The sequence below is a fragment of the Microtus ochrogaster genome, chromosome 15, assembly GCF_000317375.1.
Source record: "Microtus ochrogaster isolate Prairie Vole_2 chromosome 15, MicOch1.0, whole genome shotgun sequence".
Taxonomy (NCBI): domain Eukaryota; kingdom Metazoa; phylum Chordata; class Mammalia; order Rodentia; family Cricetidae; genus Microtus; species Microtus ochrogaster.
This window is the reverse complement of record NC_022017.1, coordinates 13425441-13449486: the sequence shown is the minus strand read 5'-3', so window position 1 is coordinate 13449486 and position 24046 is coordinate 13425441. Positions and strand designations below refer to the sequence as shown.

Below are 24046 nucleotides of genomic sequence, written 5' to 3'. Positions count from 1 at the left end.
GGATGCGGCAGGGAGGGGCAGGAGAGTGCCAGTGAGATCCCGGGAACTGTACCAGAGTGAAACAAGACTTGTCTGATAAAAAGAACCTGGGCTACTGAAAGGAAGAAGCCAGGCTGCTCGAGGCTTGGAAGGCTGTTTGTTCTTTACAAGAAAATGGTGATCAATCCACAGCTGAGTGGCTGCTTTCTGAGGAATGAGTTGGAGCTCTCCAGAACCTGTGTTCAGTGACAGCATTCCACAGTGGGAATGCCTTTTCTGCGAGGAAGGTGTTGTCCTGGCTAGTTTTATGTCAACTTGATACACGGTAGAGTTATCTGAAAGGAGGGACCCTCAAGAAAATGCCTCCATAAATTCTGGCTGTAAGACATTTTCTTAATTAGTGATCCACAGGGGAGAAGCCAGCCCATTGTGGGTAGTGTCATCCCTGGGTTGGTGGTCCTAGGTTCTGTAAGAAAGCAGGCTGAGGAAGCCAGTAAGCAGCACTTCTCCAAGGTTTCTGCATCAGCTCCTGCTCTATTTGAGTTCCTGCTCTGACTTCCCACAGTGATGGAGTGTTACCTGAAAGTATAAACTGAAATAAACCCTTTCTTCCTCAGCTTGTTTTTGGTCATGGCGTTTCATCACCGCAACAGTAACCCCACAGGCGTGTACCTGTTGCTGAGAAGGCATGAGAAGGACGCCGACAGAGAGACCCTGAGGTTAGCGATGGGCTGACACTCATGCATCTAAGTAGTGCAGCAGTGACTGTGCTGAGTCCCAAGTTCCACTCGGAGGGCTTTGCTTCTGTGACCCCCACGCGGCAGAGCCATCCTCATCTGCCTCACAAACCAGGCACCGACATGCAGAGGCCAGGTGCCTCTCCCGTCGCCACACTGTGAGTGGCAGAGGAGCTGGGATCCTAAACCCCACCTTTCTGACTCTAGAGCCTGTGCTGTCACAGGAACGCTGTTCAGCTAATTACAGGGCCCTAAGAAGGCTTCATGATGAGGTGTCCAGTCTCTCTCCAGCACAGGGAACTCAGCCATCATGCTCTGTCAGATTCACAGTGTTGCTTCTATTGGGTTGAGATTGAGATAGCTCAGTGGGTCAGGCAGTTGCTGCCAAACCTGATGAGCTGAGAACCATTCCTGGGACCCACACAGTGCAAGAAGAGAACAGACTCCTGCCATTGGTCCTCTGACCTCCAGACTTGAGCTGTGGCACACACACCCCTATACACACACACACACACACACACACACACACACACACACATGCACACACACACACACACAACAAATAAGTAAATAGATAAATGTATGCAATAACTTGGAAGTAGTAACCCACACAAACATAATTCAGTGCTTAGTAGAAATTTTAACAATTTGCAATAAGTGTAAAATCTATCAATGTCACATAAATTTATTATCTATCTCTCCATCTATCATCTACCTACCTACCCATCTCTCCCTTCTATTAACAAAATTGGAAAGAGAAATTAAAGTCCAAATGAATTTTTAAAGAAATCAAATATAGATTACAGCTAAGAATGGGGTAAGAAACGGAGTAGGCAGATTAAGTACTGCGGTGCCGACTGAGGGAAAGATTAACCTCGTTATTCTGCCAGTCATCCTGACTGACAGCCCAGGGACTCCCACCCAGGGCCAGACTCCACCAGCTGGAAACGTTCCCCACTATAAAATCAAGGCTCTTGTTCTCTCGAATATATGCACTATGGTGTCTTGCTTTATGATGCATCTTGAATAGTTCTGCTTTCACGATTTAGGCTGTTTTACATACTTTACATTTCCTGTGGAGATTAACGTAAGGCTCAACTTGTCAATTTTCTACGGCCCCCTTCTGGGGCCGCACTGAGTCAACGGAACGACAGGGGAAAGCTTCTTGAGCCGCATTTCTATACTGAAGCAGTAGAGCCTCTCGATTGTCAGGCCCTCGATTGTTCTCAGAAACTGTTCATAGGTCTCAGGGCAGGCTGTTTTAGTTTTTCTGAGATATGGTCTCGTGTATTCCAGGGTAGCCTCCATCTTGAACGTCTGATCTGTCTACACCTCCCAAGGGCTGGGCTTGCAGCTATGTGTCCCCACGCCTGGTTTATGCAGGGTTCAGGATGGCACCCAGGGCTTCAGCGTCCTATATGCTAGTTGAGCACGCTACCAGCAGAGCCACATCCCAGCCCTCAGTGCAAGATTTTTTTCCCCCAAAGACAGGGTTTCTCTGTGTAGTCTTGGTTGTCCTGGAACTTACTCTGTAGACCAGACCTCAAACTCACAGAGATCTCTCTGCCTCTCCTGAGTGCTCAGACTAAATCCATGCGCCACCACTGCCCAGTTTTTTTTTTGTTTTTTTTTTTTTTTTTTTGGTTTTTCGAACAGGGTTTCTCTGTGGTTTTGGAGCCTGTCCTGGAACTAGCTCTTGTAGACCAGGCTGGTCTCGAACTCACAGAGATCCGCCTGCCTCTGCCTCCCGAGTGCTGGCAGTTTTTTTAAATTAATTTTTTTAAAGATTTTATGTCTGTGTATGTATGTGCAGTGTGTGTGTACCGTATGTGTGTGTGTGAATTTCCTACATAAAGAATCATGTTATCACTGAACAAAGGCAATACTATGTTTTCCTTTCCAGTATCCATGTCTTCGATCTCTTCCTATGGTCTATTTTGCCCAGCTGGGCCCTCTAACCCACTGCTCAAGAAAACTGATTCAGAAGACACGCGCCCTGCTCCTTGCCGATGCAGTCTGGACGGCCCTCGCTCTTTCATCATTAATTATGTCTGCAGTGCAATTTTAAAAGACACTCGTTATCAGCTTGAGGGAAGTTCCTTTTTATTCCTAATTTGCTTACATTTTTTATAATCATAATTGAATGTAGAATTGTATCAATTTTCTACATGAATCAAGATAATTATATCATTTTAAATCTTATTCTATTAATGTGGTGGATCGCAGAGATTCATTTTCAAACGTCAAGCCAACGCTACAGCTCTGGGAAGAATCCCACTGGGTTGTGGGACATTGTCACTTCTTGATCTTGCTGGATGTGATTTGCTAATATCTTATTAAGACTTTCTGCATCTGATGTTAATCCATGTTGCTCTCTAATTTACTTTTCTTGCACTGTATGTCAGACACGGGTAGCAGATTAGCCATCTTCATGAGATGATGGGGTAATGCCCTGGGAATATTTGGAAAGAACAAGGAAGCCTGATGCTTTGCCTTCCTTACAATGTGCCAGCAAAACTCCATGGGATCGAGGCATTGTTTGTAAGATGGTCCTGGTAATATACTCAGGTATATATGTTTGTAAATGTATGCACTCCCATATTATATATACACACACGCCCTTAACATAGGTATATATGCACATATTATAACATACACTTTTAATATGGGAACACACACACACAGAGATCTATCTATGACCTATGACAAGCACAAAGGTTATCTCAGGTCAGTTTCGGTCATTTACTAGCTTACCCATTTCAATCGAGGGCCAAACCCACTGATCACATAATAGTCTCTTATACTGCTTTGATGTTGGTATCTATAGTGTCCGTAGCTACCTCATCTTTCTTTTCCCTGGTGAGGCAGGGACTTGAACCTGGGGCCCATGCAGGCAGAGCAGCGCCCTCCCACTGTCTTTCCTATAATCGGTCACTGTTGGAAATATTTCCTTATTTAACTTGTGGTTTCATCTTTGTCTTATAGATTATCTAGAAGGGTACCAGTAAGGGCCCCAAATTTAGGGTTCTTCTGAGTATTTTACTAGCATTTTCTAACCTGATCCTCATGTGGCTCGCGAACAGACACTTAGTTTAAAAATGTATTGCTAGTTTTTATATTTGCAGATTAGATTATTCCTGTTAATTTATCTTCAGATTCCCTTACTTATCCTTCCTTCGTCTCCAGTCCACTGCTAAATACCTCCAGGGAAGTTGCCATTCCCGCCAGTTTTCCTCTCCGCAGTGTCCACTGTGTTTCTTTGTGGTCTTGTCTTCGGAGACTGTCCTCTCCGCTCACTCATTGTGAATAAGGAGGTCCTGGGGTATATTTTTTGTTGTTTGCTGAGCAGTATCCTTCTGTGTGGCCAAGGCTAGCCTCAAACTCACTATGTAGTGTAGACTAGCCTTGAACTCATCATCCTCTTGCCCTAGCTTCATGAGTGCTGCATACACAAGTGTTCACCATGTCAGGCCAACTTCTTCAATACATTTTTAATGGTTGCTTCATGAACTCACGTGCTAACCACAGTATGTTTGTCATCTAGCTGTCAGCTTCTAGCAACTTCTTCCATGTCTTCACTATGGGTCACGGCTTCTTATTAATTTCAAAGTCTGGCAACTTATTTATTTCTTCTTAATTATGTGTCTGTGTGGGTTTATGCATGTGAGTGAAGGTATCTGTGAGGCCAAAGGGAGCACAGGAGCTGGAGCTGCAGGCTACTATGAGGTACCCAGTGTGGTTGCTGGAAACTGGCCTTGGATCCTCTGCCCTGAGCCATATCTCCAGCTCCATGTTGGGCATTTAATAAATATTGTAGTACATGTTGGTAGAGCCCCTTGATTCTGTGACAGTCCCCTGAAAATGTTGTAGTATATGTTTGTGGAGCCCCTTGATCCTGGCAGTCCCCTGAAGACTGGTTTCCATTCCTGTGGGCCTGACTCTTCCAACTGTCACCCATTCAGTGCACGGAAGCTGAAGGCTTTTTCCTTTGGTTTCCAGCACGGATTAGGGGGTCTCCCTACAAGTTTAGTTAGTGATCAGTCAAGGATTTGGATAGAATTTATACACAATTTATATTGTGCACCCTTATCAGTCTCCCTTGAGACTTCCACCATCCCCCCCCCCCCCATGTCTCTGTACAACTGTCCTTTGTTGCTCAACTGGGGATGTCAGACATCTGATCTAAGCTGCATGTGACCACGCACAGTTAACAACATCTATGAATCCCGCCCAACATAAACCATAAACTTAACATGAGAGGTTTTGAGGGTTTTGTTTGTTTGGTCTTGGCTTTGGGAGCTCGACCTTGGCTCTTACATGTACACTTTGCAGACAGCAGTGTCGCTTGAATGCCTGCTAGGCTGTGTAGATCAGAGTAGCCAGGGGTCTTCATTTCAGGACGGTATTTTTTTTTTTGAGCTTTAAAATGTCCATTTGACCTTTTCACAACACAGAGGGTAGCAGTCTAATGAAAGTCTATCTTCTATTTGAAAGTCCCTGCCTTATATGCCTGGTGACTCTAGATTCTAGACATCTGTGACTCTGCTCCTGTGGGCTTTCTGTGTACTTGTTCATTCCGTCTTATACCTAGAAAGTTTTGGTTAAATGCCTAAGTTTTTCTGTGAGAAATCATAGTAGCTTTTGCAAAAGGTCTGTTTTCTGGGTGCCAAATGGAGCCCGAGGCAGGCACTCTGTCTAGACTCTACACGGATGTTCTGCATATAAGGATGCTGCTGTTTCTGTCATGTCCTTCCCGTAGTGTGGCTGAATGACAGAGCCTGTCAGGTCCCCAGGCCCAGCCGAATGAGAGGAGCATCTTCATGGAATGCTCCCTCTTTTTTGACATCTTACAGGTATCAGAGGCTCTGCTTAGTGCGCTGGTGTCTCAGAAGCTCCCTGCTTTAGCTTCTTTCTTTCTGAGAACATGCAGCTGCAGACACTGTCTCCCTGTGGCTCCTCATCCTCTCACTGGAACCCCCAAACTCAACCTCCAAAGCCCAGCGAGACAGGGAACCCACTTCTGATCCAAGGAGGAGATGACTGAGATCAACTGGGACTTGTCAAAATACTCTTCTCCCTGGGGTCCAGATTCACTGTGTTTCTCCCTTGGTGGTCTTCTGATAACTTAAACCAGCCTCTAGTAATTTTCAGCTTTAATATTATTGGAGGTGTGTCAGAAATGCTCCAAGAATGGAGTCGTATGAGGGGACTTCTGAATGCTTGTGAGAGAACACCAAGAAAACAAGATAAGTCTTATGACCTCAGTTTCTTCAAAACACAGAACTGTCCTTGGATTGCTTTTTCGTGCTCCTCCCAGGTGTAGCAGGTAGTTTACTTAGGATTACTTATTATTACTTGCTGTTGCTTTCAAGTAAATGCCTCTATGGAAAAACATGTTTTTGCCATATGCGGCTTGTCCTTGTGATTGCCCACTTTACTCGTGTGATTCTCTTTAGCCCTCAGAATATAATTTGCCTGTGCTCTAAATAAAGTAGCTACTGCAGAGGCTTTAGTCCACTTTACTCATCAGCTCTGTTCTCCAGGTCCCACTGCTTCTAGATTGGTAAAAAGAGGTGGTGTTAGATGGTTGTCAACTTCATTATAACCATAGCAACTTCCCAGAGCACAGCCATGCCTAGAGGCCACCATAGCACAGCAGGAGGTGTCTTCCTTGGCAGGTAGTCTCAGCAAGAAAGTTAATTTGATGACAAAACGAAGATTCATTTAAAAAATGTACATTTATTTATCTATTATCAGTCCGTCTGTCCATCTGTCCGTCCGTGTGTGTGTATGTGTGTGTGTGTGTGCGCATGCATACTTGTGTCACAGTGTGCCAGAAAGTCAAAAGAAAGCACGTTGTAGTAGATGCTCTCTTTCCAGTGTGTGGGTCCTGGGGATTGAATTTAGGCCATCAGGTTTGGTAGAAAGTGTCTTTACCTGCTGAGCCACGTTGGCAACCCTAAGATTCAGTTTTACTACCTTCAGGCTATTCAATACCAAAATGTTTTAAACAGAGTTATCTTTGAAACCCCTTTTTAAAAGAGGCTCTCTTACTATTCACTGCCTGAGACCAAGGTCAGTTCATTTACACACACACACCCCAACTGCCCCATTGTCCTTTTTTTTTTCCAGACAAGGTTTCTCTGTGGTTTTGGTGCCTGTCCTGGAACTAGCTCTTGTAGACCAGGCTGGCCTCGAACTCCCAGAGATCCACCTGCCTCTGCCTCCCGAGTGCTGGGATTAAAGGCATTCGCCACCACCGCCTGGCTGCCCCATTGTTCTTAATTCTATGTATTTTTACATGCTGGCTTCCATTACTTTTGTTTATATGCAGTTTTGATTTGCATTTGAGGCAGTTTAAAAGATTTATGTTGAAATCTTTGAACTCATACAAGTTGGTGAGCATTATTACCCAGAAGCACCTACAAAGTCACCACTTAGTTTTTTAAAAATTCATGTGCAAGCAAACTATTCTTTTACTAATTAACTTTGAAAAGGAAAGCCTAATTGCATAATGCAAGATTTACTAGGTGACAGTCAACAGCCAGACTTGATTCTCTATCGCAGTCTAAATAATACCGCAGCTCATTTCATTCTGTTTCGTTTCACACAGGGACTCATTATACAGCCCTGCTCACCTTGCCCTCAATCCTCTTCCTCGGTTGCTGCGATAGACAGAGAAAGGGCATGGTTCCTTAACCCTTTGGTGCACATACGTTAGAGCCTTAGAGAATGCACACAAAGCTGTGTATGTATATGTGTCTGCACACAAAACCACTTCTCTTGCACACAGTCTCTTCATGAGTTACCTACATGTTTAACTGGAAGCTTCAGTGAATGTCAGTAACATCTAATTTGGTTTGCATAACAGTTATTCAGAATTGATGTTAATATATTCGATCAAGTACTTGTTTGAAGTGTCTGCTACTCATTTAATAAAAAGGACACATGACCTCCCAAGTAGCCTTCAGTGGTGGCTACATCCTGATAGGATTGGGAAGAGTGAGCGGAGGAGACAAGGAAAGGACAGAGGCAGAGAGGTCACAGAAGGCAGAGAGGTCACAGAAGGCAGAGAGGTCACAGAAGGCAGAGAGGTCACAGAAGGCAGAGAGGTCACAGAAGGCAGAGAGGTCACAGAAGGCCTCTGCACAACATTTTCACTAGCATTATTGGCTTGTTTGGGGGTACACTCACCCCGCATGGCTAAGGGCTTGAGGCTCACATCTTCTTCCATCCAGCAGATTTTGGACTGCACAGGGGTCTGGACGTCCTCACTGGCTCTGGTCTCCTTCTCTGGGCTGACAGTTCTGAATGAGGGTGAGACATAGAGTGTCTCCACAGAGGACTGGTTGTGGAACATGAACTCTGACTTGGACATCCTCAGACCCAGGCTGACAAACTCGTCTTTACCAGACGGCCGAAATGCCTGTGAAGGTGCCAGTGTTTCAAAGCTTTCTACAGCCGTCTGCTTTTCCTGAGGAGTTTGTGGGGGACTTCCTGTGGTAGTATTTGTGATGGTTTCCTCCAATCTCTTGACTAAACCCATATTTGTCTGCATTGATGGTCTTTTTTCTGAGGGAATAGACATGGCATCTGTAAAATAGCAAGTAGCCCCAAATTAAAACTGAAACGTTCCATTTAAAATCCACTTTAATAAACAGTATCTTTCTTATTTGGTCTTCTGCTTTCCTACGAGGCTGGTGTGTTCTATTTCAAGTACCCCTGAGCTATAACTGATGCCTTAGTCATTTGGGGGCTGCTTCTCCCTCTCTCAGTGGCACTGAAACACAAGGCACAGATTTCCAATAACTTCCCTTTAAATCTTTCTCCCTTCACCCACTCATCTGTCTCTGAGCTACTATATTGTCAGTACCTTTAAGCCTTCATTCTTTACATGATAAACTAGACAAAATATACATCATTCTATCCTTATGGAGCCCTTCATCTCTCCTGGAATGAAGGTTGTCTCTTCCCAGGAGACACATTCAGAAGCTCCTCAGGGGCAGCATCATTTTATTGAATCTTTTGTCTATGCAGAAGACAACACATTCTTTTACAGAGTTGTTTTGATTGTTACTACAATGTAAACTTTCTGTCCATCTTGTCACTAAATAGCCACAAATACATCGAAGCACCAGGAGAGCCTGGAACAGAAGGGGCTGATGCAGTGTAAGAAACCAAAACCTCAGGTGAACCTGGGTTGGGACCACTGCCTGAAACCACACATCTGGACTGGATTTCTAGATGGACTGGATCCCAACCCTCAGTATGAGGGACTGTTCTCAGATAGTTTCATTCTAACCTGGAAATGGACAGAAAAAATGTTTCTTAAGAGATTGGGTTCTTACAATTAGAATCACAACACAGTGAGAGGGGGTGTGCTTACTCCCCAGCACTTCCACCAGGGAGGAGGTCACTGCCAGGCGATTAAACACATCCCAAAGTACACTGTATGATCCTTCAGAGTGCACACATGCAGGCTCTCAGCACCTCCAGAGGTTGCAGAAAACTTCTGGTATTTAGAAGGAGTAGAAAGTTCAAGAAACTTTATGAGTCGCTTTAGTGTCCTGGTGCAGCTAGTCTCGGTTTGTGTGTGGTCACAGCAAAGATGCCTGAAGAAATTCAGATCCAAGACCAACCAGTGGAGGAGGAAGAGGTTAGGACTTTTGCCTTTAAGGCAAAAAATTTCCAGTTAACATCCTTGATCATCAATCGTTTCTATTTGAATGAAGAAATCTTCCTGAGGGCGCTCATTTCAAATTCATTAGACCTTCTGGGTAAGATCAGAGACGAGCGTTTGACAGATCCTAGTAAACTACTCAGGGAAGGAGCTGCACATTAATCTCTTTACCAACAAACAAGATCAAACCAGCACTAGAACTGGAATGACCAAGACTGACTTGATCAACAGCCTTGGCACTGCTACCCAGACTGGCACCAAAGCCTTCATGGAGACCTTGCAGACTGGTGCAGATGTCTCTGCGACTGGCCAGTCTGGTGTTGCTTTCCACTCTGTGTATTTGGTTGCAAAGAAAGTGACTGTGGTCACCAAGAATGATGATGAGCAGCGTGCCTGAGTCCTCAGCAGGGGCATCTTTCCAGTGAGGACTGACTCAGGGAACCAAAGGTTTTCATCTGAATGAAAGAAGGCCGAGCTGAGTATTTGGAGGAAATGAGAATAAAGGAAGTTGGGAAGAAACATTCTTAGCTTATTGGCTACTCCATCACTCTCTCTGTGGAGAAGGAGACATGATAAGGAAGTCCGTGATGATGAGGCTGAAGAAAAACGAGATAAAGAGGAGGAGAAAGAAGAAGAAGAACAGGAGTCTGATGACAAGCCTGAAACAGAAGATACTGGTTCCCATGACAAAGAGAAGGACAGTAACAAGAAGGAGGTTTTAAGGGAGCGCAAGGGTCAGGAAGAATTAAGCAGCAGAGCCACTTGGCCCAGAGATCCTGAAGACATTGCTAAGGGAGACTGCGGAGGGTCCCGAGAGCCTAACCAACAAGAGGGAAGGGCACTGGCAGCAAAGCAGTTTTTTATGTTGAAGGACAATTGGAATTCTGAGCTCTTCTTTTTGTCCCAAGATTTGCTCCTTTTGATCTGTTTGGAAACAGAAAGAAAAAAAAAAAAAGAAAAAGATTGAGTTGTACATACACTGAGTTTTCAGCATGGGTAACTGTGAGGAGTTAATCTCTGAGCATCTGAAGTTCACTAGAGGGGCGGCGGAGTCCAAGGCTCTCCCTCTAAGTATTTCCCACGAAATGTCACAGCAAAGCAGAAACTTGAAAGTTATCAGAAAAAAAAATTGGTCAAAAAATGCTTGTGCCAACCACTGACCTGGAAGAAGATGCAGCGAACTACAGAAAGTTTTATGAATGCTTCTCAAAAAATATAAAGCCTTCGGAATTCATGAAGCCTCTCAAAATTAGAAGCAGCTTCCAGAGTGGCTGTGCTTCTGCACACCTGCTTCTGGGGATGAGGTGGTTCCTCTCAGGGAGTATGGCCCAGAGTGAATGAGAACCAGGAGTACATCCATTTTATCCCAGCTGACAACCAAGTAGCTAACTCGGAACATCTCTGACAGCATGACTGAGCCCATGGATGATACATGAAGGACTTCACAGCTGAAGGACCTGAGGGCAAGACTGTAGTGTCCGTTAGCAAAGAAGGACTGGGACATCCAGAAGATGAAGAGGAGAAAAGGAAGACAGCAAGAGAAAAACAATGTTTGAAAACTTTTACAAAATTATAAAAGACATCTTAAAGGGAAAGGTTGAAAGGTCAAAGCGATTGGTGAAACCCTCATGGAATCGCCACAGAACATATGGGTGGACAGCAAACATGGAGAGAGCCATGTGAGCCCAAGCCCTCAGGGACAACTCAATGACAGGTTACATGGCAGCAGAGAAACCCGGAGATAAACCCTGACCACTTCAGACTGAAACTTGCAGGCGAAAGGTAGAGACTGACAAGAACGGCAAGTGTGTGAAGGGTCAGGTCATCCTGTGTAAGAGCTGCGCCCTGTCTTCCGGCTTCAGTCTGGAAGATCCCCAGACACATGCTAACAGGATCCACGGGGTGATCAAGCTTGGTCTAGGAACTGATGAAGAGGATCCCACTTCAGATGACACCAGTGCTGCTCCAGCTGGAGTAATGCCCCCCCCCCCGAAGGAGATGGTAACACATGGCTCACAGAAGGAGCAGACTAAGCTTCACCTGAAGAACCACGTGCTCAATGCTTCCTTTATTCCTTCTGATAATACAGTTTCAAGGAGTTGGGCAAGATTTAAAGTATCTGTGCAGCATGAAAACTAAGGGGAAGATAAAATTGCTTTCTGATTCTTAGACTGTGGCACTGCAGGCTTGTTTCAGCAGGTTGGGAGAACATTTGTTGAACGACATAAGGTAAGCAATCTGAACTGTTTAAGCTGTTGAGCTGGATTCCTTAGTAGACCAAATCACCTGTCACTGAAGTGTCCTGAGATAGAGCTTCATGTCTAAATGGGGAAAAGAACTGTTAAGATGACTTAAGTGTCAACTTCTAGAATCTACTTTTGAAAATTTTTCATGCCTGTAGATAATTCTGCATGTACTAACTAATCTTAGTTAAGGACTAATCTAAGAGGTAAGAACTCAAGCTGAAACAACTTAATAAGAAGTCCCCATGGGGCTTGTTTTCCAATGTAAAGTGCCAAGAAGAAAACCCTAAGCTCCTCGAGGTCTTGTAACTCAGCAAGGCTTGTGAATGAAAGTACCCAGTCACATCTTGCTTTAAAAGGTAAATACAGAATGTGTGTGTGTGTGTGTGTGTAGAGAAAGAGAGAGAGAGAGAGAGGGTGAGAAAGAGGGGAATTTATTTTGCTTTCCACCAGAAATCATGCTTTTTCCAGTTGTCACATCTTTTCATTTTTAATTTTTTACTTTTTGGGGTTTTAAGACAATGTGTGACTCTGTAGTTGAGGTTAGCCTGGAATTCAGGTCCTGTGCCTTGCTCTTGAGTCCTGGGATTCCAGCTTTCTACTGTGCTATCTTTGGAAACTCAACTCAGGTACCGCTTCCTCTTCAAAGCCTGCCCTGACCCTTCTGTCTATCCCTTCTGTCTTATAATGGCCTCCATGACCAAAGACTGGAGCCTGACGAGCAGCCATAACACTTCATTAGGTCAAGCCTTGTCCCAGGGTGATACAGCCACCCTGAGTTGTCTCTGTGTCCCAATGGTGCCAGTCCTGAAGGATGTACTCAATCAATGTCTTTTCAATGGAAGGGAAAATCCAGACACAAGAACCAAAGAGAAAGCAATGCTTTTGTTTTTCTAAATTTAACATAGTTTAACAACTTAATAACAATAAGAGGAAACAGAAAATTGGTAGATGAAAATAACCTCTTCTGAAATATTACTAATTTGCATATGACCCAGTTATATTTAGTTGGTAAAAGGCTTTGTTAGAAGCACTAATATATCCTAGTAGGAAACTGGAATCTTGGTATTTCAGAATTCATGTGTATGTTACTATATTTGCTTTAAAGCACTCCTTAAAGGGAATTTTAGTTAAATATTTCTCTTGATTCTCCATTATATTTGAGAAAAATGTTTTGCTTTTTATGTAACGAAATTTACTTTAAAATTCAGTGATATGTAAAATAGGACAGCCCAGGATGACCACGGCTTCCCCACGAAAATATCCTAACAACACTCAACCCAAATATCAGCATTGTCACGGGTGAAGACTTGAGATGCCATGTTTATACAAAAACTTACAACTGAAGACAAGCTTAAGAGTTCAATGAGATGGCAGGGTCTAGTGAGAGACATACAGTGAGGGGCTCATGATGCAAGTTCTGCCATTATGGGAGGTAGAGGCAGGAAAACCAAGAGTTCAGGGCTTAGCTACAGGGAGAGTTCAAGGTCAGACTGAGCTATGTGAAACCCTACAGCAAAGAATCTAAATAAATAAGTAAATATCTTAAAATTTAACAAGACAAGTTTGACTAAAGTCCCTCTATTTCTATCAGACCTTTCCTGACATCCTGACAGTCTAGGAAGAATAAACTGCAAACTGGTTGCCTGGACTTTTATTAAAACTAGGTTGGTTTTTTTTTTTTTAAACTGTGTCAGGGATTAAATCAACATATCTCCAGACCTGATGACAGAGGCTGAGGGGGATACAGCTCAGATGGTAGAATGCTTGGGAAAAATGATTTCAAATGCATAGCACATTTTATCTTAAAAAGAAAAATCTTTACTTGAACAGAAAATGAAAGCATTCTGAAGGTTCTGGAACAAAGCTGCCTTGGGCTTCTCTGCTGTCAGCCCAGTTCCACACACTCCCCATTCTGTACAACATGCCAAACTAACTCTCTGTAGTCACTACTTTAGTTATTTATAGTTTGTATGTGGAAGTTCTCTCCTATGCCAGTGACCAACTCCACACTCCATGGGTTCTGAAGGCTCTCCACAGCTTACTTGCTACTTACCAGGAAATGACCCACAGCCAGGCTGGGCTGCATTCTCAGGCAGACCCAGGGCTCCTGATACCTGCATCTTGTCCACCAGGCAACATCTTCCTGCTTCACTTGTATAAATCCTACCAACCCCACAAGACCCATATCAATCAATTATAGCTTCTAGAAGCTATTTCCAATAGATAACACTCCACCCGAATCCATGCCTTTTCTGAAATGATAAAATATACTTCCACATGAACTCATTATTTGACTTAGATACAATATAGCACTGATCATATATGAAGTCCCTGCACGCTGACCTTACAGCCTACAGGATGCTTTTGCATAGGGAAGGAATGCACGTGTCTGCTAAATTTAACGAGTCCCTAATGTGCCTCTCCCTGACATCAGCTTTCTCTGCTGGTCCTGGGCACTAAAGCATGCTGTATGTGAAACCTAAAATCAAGAATGCTCAATCCAGCAGCTGTTGGGGCTGAGCTTCAGCTCAGCAGTCGAGTGTTTGCCTAGTATAAGCAAAGTTCTGTGTTTGATACTGAGTACCATAAAAATAATAAGGAAGGAACAGAGGAAAGTTAGGAGTGAGCAATGAAGGAGAGAAAGGGCTGGCTAACTGATACCTACTATTTACTCTGGGTTGTGTAAAGGCTCTGGAGAGACAGTAAGTAAGCCAATCATCTAGTAGTACCGCTACAGTAAAAAGTCAGAGCAGAGGAGAAAGATGGAAACTGTCCAAGTAAATGGAACTTCAGCAAAGAAAGAAGGCTGGAACAGCATCCGTGTTGCATCATCAGGGCAGGCACGAGCCAATCAGCGTTATTAGTTTTTAGTGTGTGGCAGAGAGAGGAGGTGCTCTAGAAGAAGGAAAGGAAAAATCCAGGGCTGTGGACCTCTTGACTGACAGGCAGGAGTTGGGAGGAAGGAAACAGAGTGTAGGACACTTTTGGAAGATTGTTACTTTGTCACCTTGATGGAACTTTGCGCTCCTGTTCCCCAGACAACCACCTTGTCTTCTTCTCCAGCCTCTTTTCCTCTGAAAGGAAGGCAATATATCCTCAACACTTCACTTTTCCGATCTATAATAAAGTATCCTTTACTGCCAGACTTCAGCTAGAACTAGGATGGTCTGTGTGCAGTCCATTTACACATTTTTTTTTTTTTTTTGGTTTTTCGAGACAGGGTTTCTCTGTGGTTTTGGAGCCTGTCCTGGAACTAGCTCTTGTAGACCAGGCTGGTCTCGAACTCACAGAGATCTGCCTGCCTCTGCCTCCCGAGTACTGGGATTAAAGGCGAGCGCCACCACCGCCTGGCTCCATTCACACATTTTTAACCCTAGTCTCTGCTGAGTTCTGCTGCTTCTTTGGGGAGATCTGACCTCCTATTCTTGACATCTACCTTTCCTCTAATGACATGGCCTTCAACTTCCCCAGAACCTGGGGTATTTTGGAAGCCTCCACCACAGTCCCTGAATCTTCCCATCTGCCCCCTTGGTCCACTCCACACAGCCTCCCAGAATGACTGGTCCTCAAACTACCTAACACAGTTTACGGCGCTGCATGAATTTACCCCTCTTGCTGTATCTCCATCACTACCCTTGTGAAACTTTGACCCAGCAATGCTTTCCTGTCTTCACCCTCCACACTCCTCCCAGTGCTAAGCCTCCACCCAGCTGTTCCTTCTTCCTGAAATTCTCTTCCTCTCCTTACATCTGGCCAAGGACTGCCACCTTCCGGGTTGGCACCCCTCAGATGGGGCTATGCTTTTGCTTATGGACAAGCCACAGCCTGCAGGATTCTTTCCCACTCTGACAAAGATGATTTTATTCTTCAAGACCCAATCTAATTTCTTTTTTTTTTTTTTTGGTTTTTCGAGACAGGGTTTCTCTGTGGCTTTGGAGCCTGTCCTGGCACTAGCTCTGTAGACCAGGCTGGTCTTGAACTCACAGAGATCCACCTGCCTCTGCCTCCCGAGTGCTGGGATTAAAGGCGTGCGCCACCATTGCCCAGCCCAATCTAATTTCTTGATGAAAAAATTTTAACCTTCCAAGTTAAAATGAATCTGTTTTCCTTACTCATTATTGCATAATGAATTCCATATGAATACTGACTTTTCTTTAGCCAATCTCATTATTTCAAATGTATCCCTTTACTTGACAAACACGTATTAAGTATGAGAATGTGTCCAGCAGTATCTTAAGCTCTTGGATCACAGCACTAAACAAATGTGTTGTTTCTAACTCAGTCTAATTTCTTGTCACCTCTAGTATAGTGACATCCTGCAGAGCACAAATCCTACTGAAGCTGTTCAGCCCACAGGCAACGGGCAGAGTATCTGATAGTCATTGCTGTCCCAAAGATCTGGACACTAAAATAAAGTCATCTGTAGAGCCAGAAGAAGGAAGAGAGGATATCCTGATGCAGTTCTCTGAGACACAGGGCACTGAGATACCCAGAGGTCCAGGGGCTTATTCAGGGATCACACAGGATTCAAGGGCAGAGGAATAGATGCCAGACTCATGAGTTCAACATTCTTCTGCCTTGGGGAACCGAAGAAGAGACTAAGGGAGCTGGCAGATCCAGATGTACCCATAGGTTTGTTCTTTACTAACAAACCTATGCCCAGGATGTGTGTTTGTGTCTGCAATTGCCACGTGACGCAGTCTTACCTCAGGCTTATGTTGTTCATTTGTGGGATGCAGGGCACGTGAGCAGAATGAAACTGGTCCATGTGTCTGAGCCTGCTTATTATCTCCTTGAGGAGGTTTTTGGGAAGATGGCTGCTAGACACATGAGGAAAAGAAGCATTCACGGACGTTTTTCTAAAGCTCTCAGGAGTGTGAGGACTCTGATGGAGTGTAACACTGGCGCTGCCTTTCTGAGTTGGAAGATAAATACATCGTTGCATACACGGCAAACACCAATGTGATTGTTCCAGAAGGCTTCCCAACCTTTTCCAGGAAAGAATTTCTGTGAATTCCACTGAAAGAGCAGGGAGGAGTTCTGAGTGAACTAATTTGGTTGGCTAGCTTTATCTGATTTCTCATTTTCTTTCCATTTAAATCTGAATGTCAGAGCTTTCTCTCAAGCATCTATCCAGCCGACTCCTCAATAGGAGGCTCAGTATTAAATCATGAGATGGCACCAGCTCGCCTTAGTCACCTGCCAATATACCTGATTAATGCAAAATGGGACCCTGGAAGGCGGGTTGTCCTAGGCTTGATAGCTATCCTTCAGGAAGCAGCGTATTCTCTGTGGAAGAAAGCAGGCTGAGACTTCCACACAGCCCAACATGAACACACCCGAGGCCAGAAAACAGCAAACAACCTCCAGGCCAAAGAGACGAACCCACTCAGTGGGTCAGGAGTGGCCCAGCTAGTGCACAAGGGAACATTCTGACAGAGACTTCAGTTGGGTTTGGAGTGAAGAAACTTTGTCAACAGACAGGAACACCCCACATGACTCCTCTTTTTCATTTTTTCAGCAATTCTGTAGGCTTGTTCTAGGGACTATAATTGTTGCGTGTTATTATGTATTTGTTATTATAAATCTAATAATGGGCGTTCTAGTCCAACAGAGCCGACACTGTGCTCCATTCTCTTGTGGGTCTGACGCATAGGATCCAATTACGGCTACAAAGGAGAGAGCTGGCAGACATGGCTGAAGATGGATGCCAAGATACAGCTTTCTGTAGTTTAAAAAGGCATAACTGGAGGTTTTTTCCCTTTCAGTAATTAAGCTAATCAGAGGAAATAGGATGTGAAGATTATAATGAGGTCATTTTGCTAAGAGGCCACAGTTACAAATTATTAACATAGGAATGATTTAAATTGCTTACTAATATATTGGTTTAAAACAGGCAGGTCATTAGCCTAAAATGGATATTGAATATAAAAGTTAAATCATATGCATGACACAAAAGAATCGAGGTTTTTTTTCTTGTGGTACACACACAAAATCCTAAATAATTATAAGTCTGAACAGCTACCAGTCCCTTAGGGTCTGTGCTAGGGTGGAATAGGTGCATGATCGCATCCACTGTGCTGCAAACACAGCCAAGTGTGGAGAAGAAACACATTCAGAACTGCAGCCCCAAGACCCACAAATATGTGGACTGCTCCCTTCAGAATGAGTTGGCATGGTTGTTCCATTCTAACAGGAGGACAGAAAGAGGGGCCTACAGAAAAGGACGTTGAAAAGGCATCTTCAGTAGAGCAGCTAACAGCTTTCACGCCATGAAAATGGGTTGTAATGAATGGATTATGAAATCGGCACGGAGAGCTCATTACTAAGTTTTATGTCATAGCTAAGGTTCCACCAGTAGTACAAATCACACGTTCCTTCACTAGGCTGCAGCTTTAGAAAGGGAGAATGAATGCCTGCCCATCTCAGAAGCTGTGTCTCTAAGGCTCTGGAAATGGAAGCTGACATCTGCCATGTAAAGGCCATCCTGTACGGTGACTGGGAGATAAGCAGGGGCACAAAGGCGTAAGTGGTAGTGACCCACAGGTGTACAAGGACAAACAATGACTCCAGAAGAGGAAAAAGTTAAACTCAACCCGGGAGGGGTTTAATTCTAGCCAGAATTCAAATATTTTAAACTGCAAAATATCTCAAACTGTGCTGGGCCCAAGGATCTCACTACAGGGTATGGAGAACTGTCATTAGGAGCCAGCCAGGGCAGAGAACTACAGCAGCTCTGGCCACGGCTCTGCCTGAAGTGATCAGAACCTGAGCAAGCCCTACCCTTGTAGACCCCAGGCATGGTGCAAGCCCATGCCCACTGGTCCTCAGCAGGTGGCATCTGAGACACAGAGGTAGGACACAGAAGGATAGCTTCCCAACATTTTCTCAAGCATGCACACCAATAATTAACTTTTTTACTTCAACAGCAGATCTTGGGTAGGTCCACAGCACAACAACCAGCCTTTAAATACCATTTACATTGTGAATGAAGAAGAAATGCTACTTCTTAGGAAGCATGGTTGTATATTTATTAAAAATAAGCCAACAAGATTCCCAATAAAACCAGCAACATTATCCCCAGATCATGTCCTTCTATGATCACCAGAGACTTCCAGAGGCAATGCAGACCGGTCCCTTCCCCTAGACAGGAACTGTCCTTGATCTTACAGCTCTCTGCTCTGTTTCCGTTTTGTTGCATGGTCTGCAGCACTAGTCTGTGACTTATTTGTGTTTTGCTTACTCTGTCTCATCCCAGCACCCTCTACATGTTTTCATTCACGGAATATCACTTTTTGGATAGACTCTGTAATGAGGAGGCAAAAGCCAGGAAAGACTTCAATCACGGGAATTGTTAAGCACGGAAATAAAATGCCAGATACACTGGTTAAGAAGAAAAAAATTTTCTGAGAGATGAGTGAAAAGTGAGGGATTAATAAAACCCAAGCTAAGCAGATTTCATTAAAAAAAAAAACCCAAATATAGTATCTAAAATTCGTTCAAAACTGGAAGAAATGTTAATGAATCCGTGGGTGGCAGGAAATAGAGAGCTGGAAGATGGCTGGAGTCAACAGGAGAGAAATCTAGCAGCAAGTCTGAGTCTGAGAGAGATGGCAGGCCGAGTGTGACACTGGCATCACGGATTGGTGCCTGACTCCTCCAGCCTCACGGGCCTGGCCACTGCAGGCGGGCCTCTCTGAGATCCCTACATGCACCTGGGCCCTCACCACTGTTCCCTTCCTTCCCTCCTCATCCTCAGGTCTGTCTTGATCTCTTCTTGTCCCTGAGTTCTGCCCTGTGGGTGTCAGAACATAGAGAAAGCACAGAAGAGATGGTGTCTGTCCTTTCTCGCCTGGTCACTGTTTTTGTCCCTCGGCTAGTGGTGGCTGCTTTGGCTTTCATGGCCCTTTGGGGGCTCCTCCCCAAGTCTCCCTCCAGTGGAGTGAATCTGAGAGTTCGATAAGGGTCCCTTGCGAGTCTGCTAATTTCATCAGGGAGGAAATGATGTATTTGGCTTACACTTCTGCATCACAGTCCATCCCTGAGGGAAGTCAAAGCAGGAATTCCAGCTGAAACCTGAAGCAGGAAGCAGGGAGGAAGACTGCTGACTGGCTCACTGTAGAGTCACCCTCAGGGGACTTTCTTACAGGATGATGTCTATCTGCCCATGGTGGGCAGGGCCCGTCTACATCAACTAACAGTCAAGACAAGACATGCCCACAGGTCAGTCTGATCCTGGCAACTCCTTAACTAATAGTTTCTTCTTAGGTGGCTCCAGGCTGTGTCAAGTTGGCAGTTAAAGCTCATGAAGCCGCCCTCTGCTATGGTTCCATTGCATGGGACTCCAGGCCTGAGACTTCTTCCTCCAACTCTCTGCAGTGTAACCGTTGAACCCCGACTTGTGCCTGAGGTCAGCTCTTTGACTGGTCTTTCAGCTCTCATCCTCTCCCACACAATCCCGAACCCTCACTGCTGTCTTCAGGCTCCTCCGTCAACCCGGCCTTTCCCACTTGCTTTTTAGCAGTTGATCTTCTGCCCCAAGCACCTGGGAAAGACAGACTTTAAACTGAGCACCCCTCATGCTAAGCAGCTGAGCCACACGCTGGCTATACTCAGCCCTCCAACTCAGCCTGAAGGGTCAGGAACAATGCTCCCAGCTCACTCCTTGTCAGTGTCTGTCACCGAGACTCATCCTAGCCAGCATGTCTTCCTGTCTTCAGTCTTGTCTTAGGTGCTCCCTGGCTCAGGGAGGTGCTCGGCCCTCTCCATATTTATTAAGCTATGCGCAACATATGAGAACTGTGTATGTCTATGGTATATGATGTACTGTTTTGGTTTAGAGACATAATGTGAAGTTAAACGAAGAGAATTAACAAACCTACCACCTCACATTCTAATCATTTTGGAAACATTTAAGATTTCCTCCTTTAGAAATCCTCAAGTATAGCACTGTAATTTATCCCACTCCTCACTGTACAGTGGCCCTTCAGAGCCTATTTTTGGCCGAGATGTTATAACTTTTGACCAACATCTCCACGCCCCAGGAAGCATCATTCTATTCTGCTTCGAGTTCTGTTTTGGAAGATTCCACATGTGTGTGGAGTCATGTAAGGTTTATTCTATGGTGTCTGCCCTATCCTATGTAACTCAATGCCCTTCAGGTTTGGCCACACTATTTCAGGGGACAAGAGTCCTCTCTTCGGTGAAGCTGAGAGGATTCCATTGTGCGCAGGGGCTACACTTTCTGTATTCATTCCTCCACTGATGGACACCTTGGCTTTAAATACCTCCTCGGAGGGCCCCTTCTGCTGGTGTGCTTTATCTTCCTCGTGTGCCACTCACCCAAATAAGTGGTAACAATACGCACTTGCATTGAGTTCATTTCTTTCTGTGCTGTTTGATTCCTCACAACATGGTCCATTCCTCTCTGATGGAGCTGCCCCTGGGCGACTGGCACTGGCCTGTTCATTGCTGAAGCCAGTGGAAAATTTTCAGTCCTGTCTCAGGACATTTCTGTGGCATTTAAGATTGACGAGCCCCCCTCTTCTTTCTGCTCCTTTCATTTCATACACTCATTCATTCAAATGATATTTATTAGGTGGCATGTCACACACTATTCTAGGTACTAAAAATACGACAGTGCACAAAAAGATGAAGTCTGTACCCCCTTAGAGCTTATATTACGTGGTGGGGGAGGGGAAATGAATAATTAAACAAGGATTTATATTTAGCAGGTCAGACAGTGATAAATCCTATGGAGGAAAATAAAACCATTCAGGGGCAGAGGCAGAGCCAGGGAATGAGCAGGCTGATGGGGACCATCAGAAGGGCCTTGGTGCTGGGGTGACACATGAGTGGCAAAGCAAATGAGGTAAGGGAAGCGATCATGAGCTCTAGAGAAGTCTGGAACGTTCCAGTGAGAGAGAAGGCCCTACAGATGCTTGCAACATTCTAGGGATATCAGTGGTCTGAGATGGCTGTGGCAGAGTGACCAAGAAGGAAAGGGGATAGAAGAAAGGGCACAGGGGAGGCCAAGTCACAAGGAAAGAGAGGCTTCCACAGTAACAACAGGGACCTTGGTGGGACAGGAGCAGATGCCGGTGTTGGTGTGACTCTAATACATTTTTCACTTTGGAAGCTAGGGTGATATGAGATAACAAGAGACACAGCTGACTCACAGGCTTGGACTTGACAACTTAATTGTAGGTGGCACCTTCCTCTCTAACCTCTGGTGTCTTTCTCTGTCCTCCAAGACAAGACCCAAGGTAGTCATGATTCCCCACCCTCCACCCCACAGCTCACATGCTCTGACTCACCCTGGGGCACAGAGCAGTCCCATTCACCATGCCACTGAGGCTCACCACCACAGCTACCAGCCACCTTGCCCCTCACCTGCAGTTGGAGCCTGACTATAACATCTAGCGTGAGTCAGATTCCTAGCACTGGGGCCACCAACCCAAAGAACATCCCTCAAAGCCTCTTATAAGGCTATGTCAGCCTATGACCGTCTGCCCGATGAAATGAGTCTGGGATTATAATGAGGCTTGGGGTAGATGCCACCATTCTAGGCATCTCTTGGAGGAATGTCCTCTGAGACTTCTGGCATCCTTCTGAGTTATCTGCTCTGCAAATAGACCCAACATGACGACAATGACCTAAGGGGGAAGATGAGATCCAGCACCTTCTCAGGAAATCTTACCATGGCCTCCTCACTGGAGTCCTCCTCTTCCACCACATTGTACCCCCTGTTATCTCTTTCTCTCTCTCTCTCCATCCACCCTCCCTTCCTCCCTCTGTGTGAAATCTCCATATAAAGACTTGATACCTTGGTGTCTAGTTTATTATTAGATCCTCAAGAAAAATCAGATAGGCTGAAAGGGTCCTGCTTTAACATCCTAACATACATATTAGGGTGTCTAAAGTTTGAATATGAACCCACCTTCTGAGTCTTCAGGGTCCTGAAACAGTTGCATGCTATGGTTACCTGACAGATTGGTTCTCATTGTAAAACCACAAATTAGGTGTTATAATTATTTTTCAACTGATAAATTTTCTTTTTAATTACCTTAAGCCTTTTGGTCATGTGATTTATAGATGTATGTTGAGTGTCTTTCTAGCCTTTCTTCTGAGTAGCAGAGACACCACTAGCAAGCTTACACACACAGTTATACAGCCTGTCTCTCTTCCTTCTTCCTAAAACCAGGCAAGATGGTTTCTGCTCCAGGGAGGTACTTCCCCGAGTCTCCAAATGCTCCAGCAGGGTCTCCCCTCCAGAAAGATGCCTTTGTTCTTGTTGGTGTCCATGTTGGAGAATTCAGGGGTCTGGTCCTGGAGGTCAGGCCCTATCTTGTTGGCCTTCTTTTCCCACAGTGCTTAGCGAATCTCTCCTTGCCCTTCTCAACACCACTCATTTCTGAAGCCACTTCCAGGCACACAGTGACCTCCTGGCTCTGCTCTCTCAAACTCTCATTATTGTAAACAGTCAAGCTCTGCTGTGGCACCACCTTTGCCTACCAAGGTTTGTAATTACTGCAGCCCTCTGCTTGTCGCTTTTCTACACTACGTGCCCATCCAGCAATGCACAGGAATCTGCTGCAGAACTCTCTGGGGTTATCTAGAGATGCTCTGGAGAGCCACAGCATGCCACTGTATTACTTACACACTTCAGAGAGGAACAAACAAACAAAGCCCACATTTGTGTGAGCCTAGTCAACACTCTAAAGACTAGCTATGTATGTGGCTTAGTTCTTGGCCACAGTGATATGCTAAGTGTCTCCCGAAGGCCCAGATGTTAAAGGCATGTCCTTAAAGTAGAATTACTAAGAGGTGATGGAATCTCTAGGAGGTGGAGCCTAGTAGGTGACCCTCATTCCCTGGGGGCATGCTCTTGAAGGGGTCTGTGGGACTCACCCTCCTTTTCCTCTCATTTGCTTCCTGACCAAGAGGGTAAGACATTTCACTCCTCCATGTGACCCCACCATAATGTGCCATCTCACCACAGGCCCTGAAGCCACAGAGCCAACTGACCATGGACTGAAACTGCAAAGTTGTGATCCTAAGTAGCCCTTTCTCTCTGTGAGATCTGCAGGGTCTGGTACAGTGACGGAAGCCTGATTGGATTCTCTGCTGTGATCTTACTCTGCTGTGAGGAAGACAGCAATACCAAGATGAATAAACCAAGGACCACATTTGCTAAAACTGCCAGCTTGAAAAAATGAAGCAACAGCTTGAATACCAACTGTAATCAGCAAGGACAGGGTCAACTACTAGAGGTTTTTCTCCCAGAATTTTATTAAAAGGCTAGGCATGTCTGGCGAGGGCCTGCATTCGGTGTAATGGAATGATCAGACTTCTTAAACACATAGCAGACAGTCCCATCCAGGAAGCAGACAGTCCCATCCAGG

The 24046-nt window shown here is 44.9% G+C and overlaps 1 protein-coding gene and 1 pseudogene across 1 annotated transcript in view; one reads left to right on the top strand and one right to left on the bottom strand.

Moving 5' to 3' along the window:
• Enthd1 (ENTH domain containing 1) overlaps positions 1 to 24046 on the bottom strand; it is a 105113-nt gene that overhangs the window by 11276 nt on the left and 69791 nt on the right. Inside the window, exon 5 of the mRNA XM_005354174.1 lies at positions 7878 to 8309. Within this exon, the coding sequence (XP_005354231.1) occupies positions 7878 to 8309 (432 nt within the window). The remainder of the gene's footprint in view (positions 1 to 7877; positions 8310 to 24046) is intronic.
• The window catches only part of LOC101992682, an 18739-nt pseudogene continuing 4017 nt past the window's right edge, over positions 9325 to 24046 (top strand).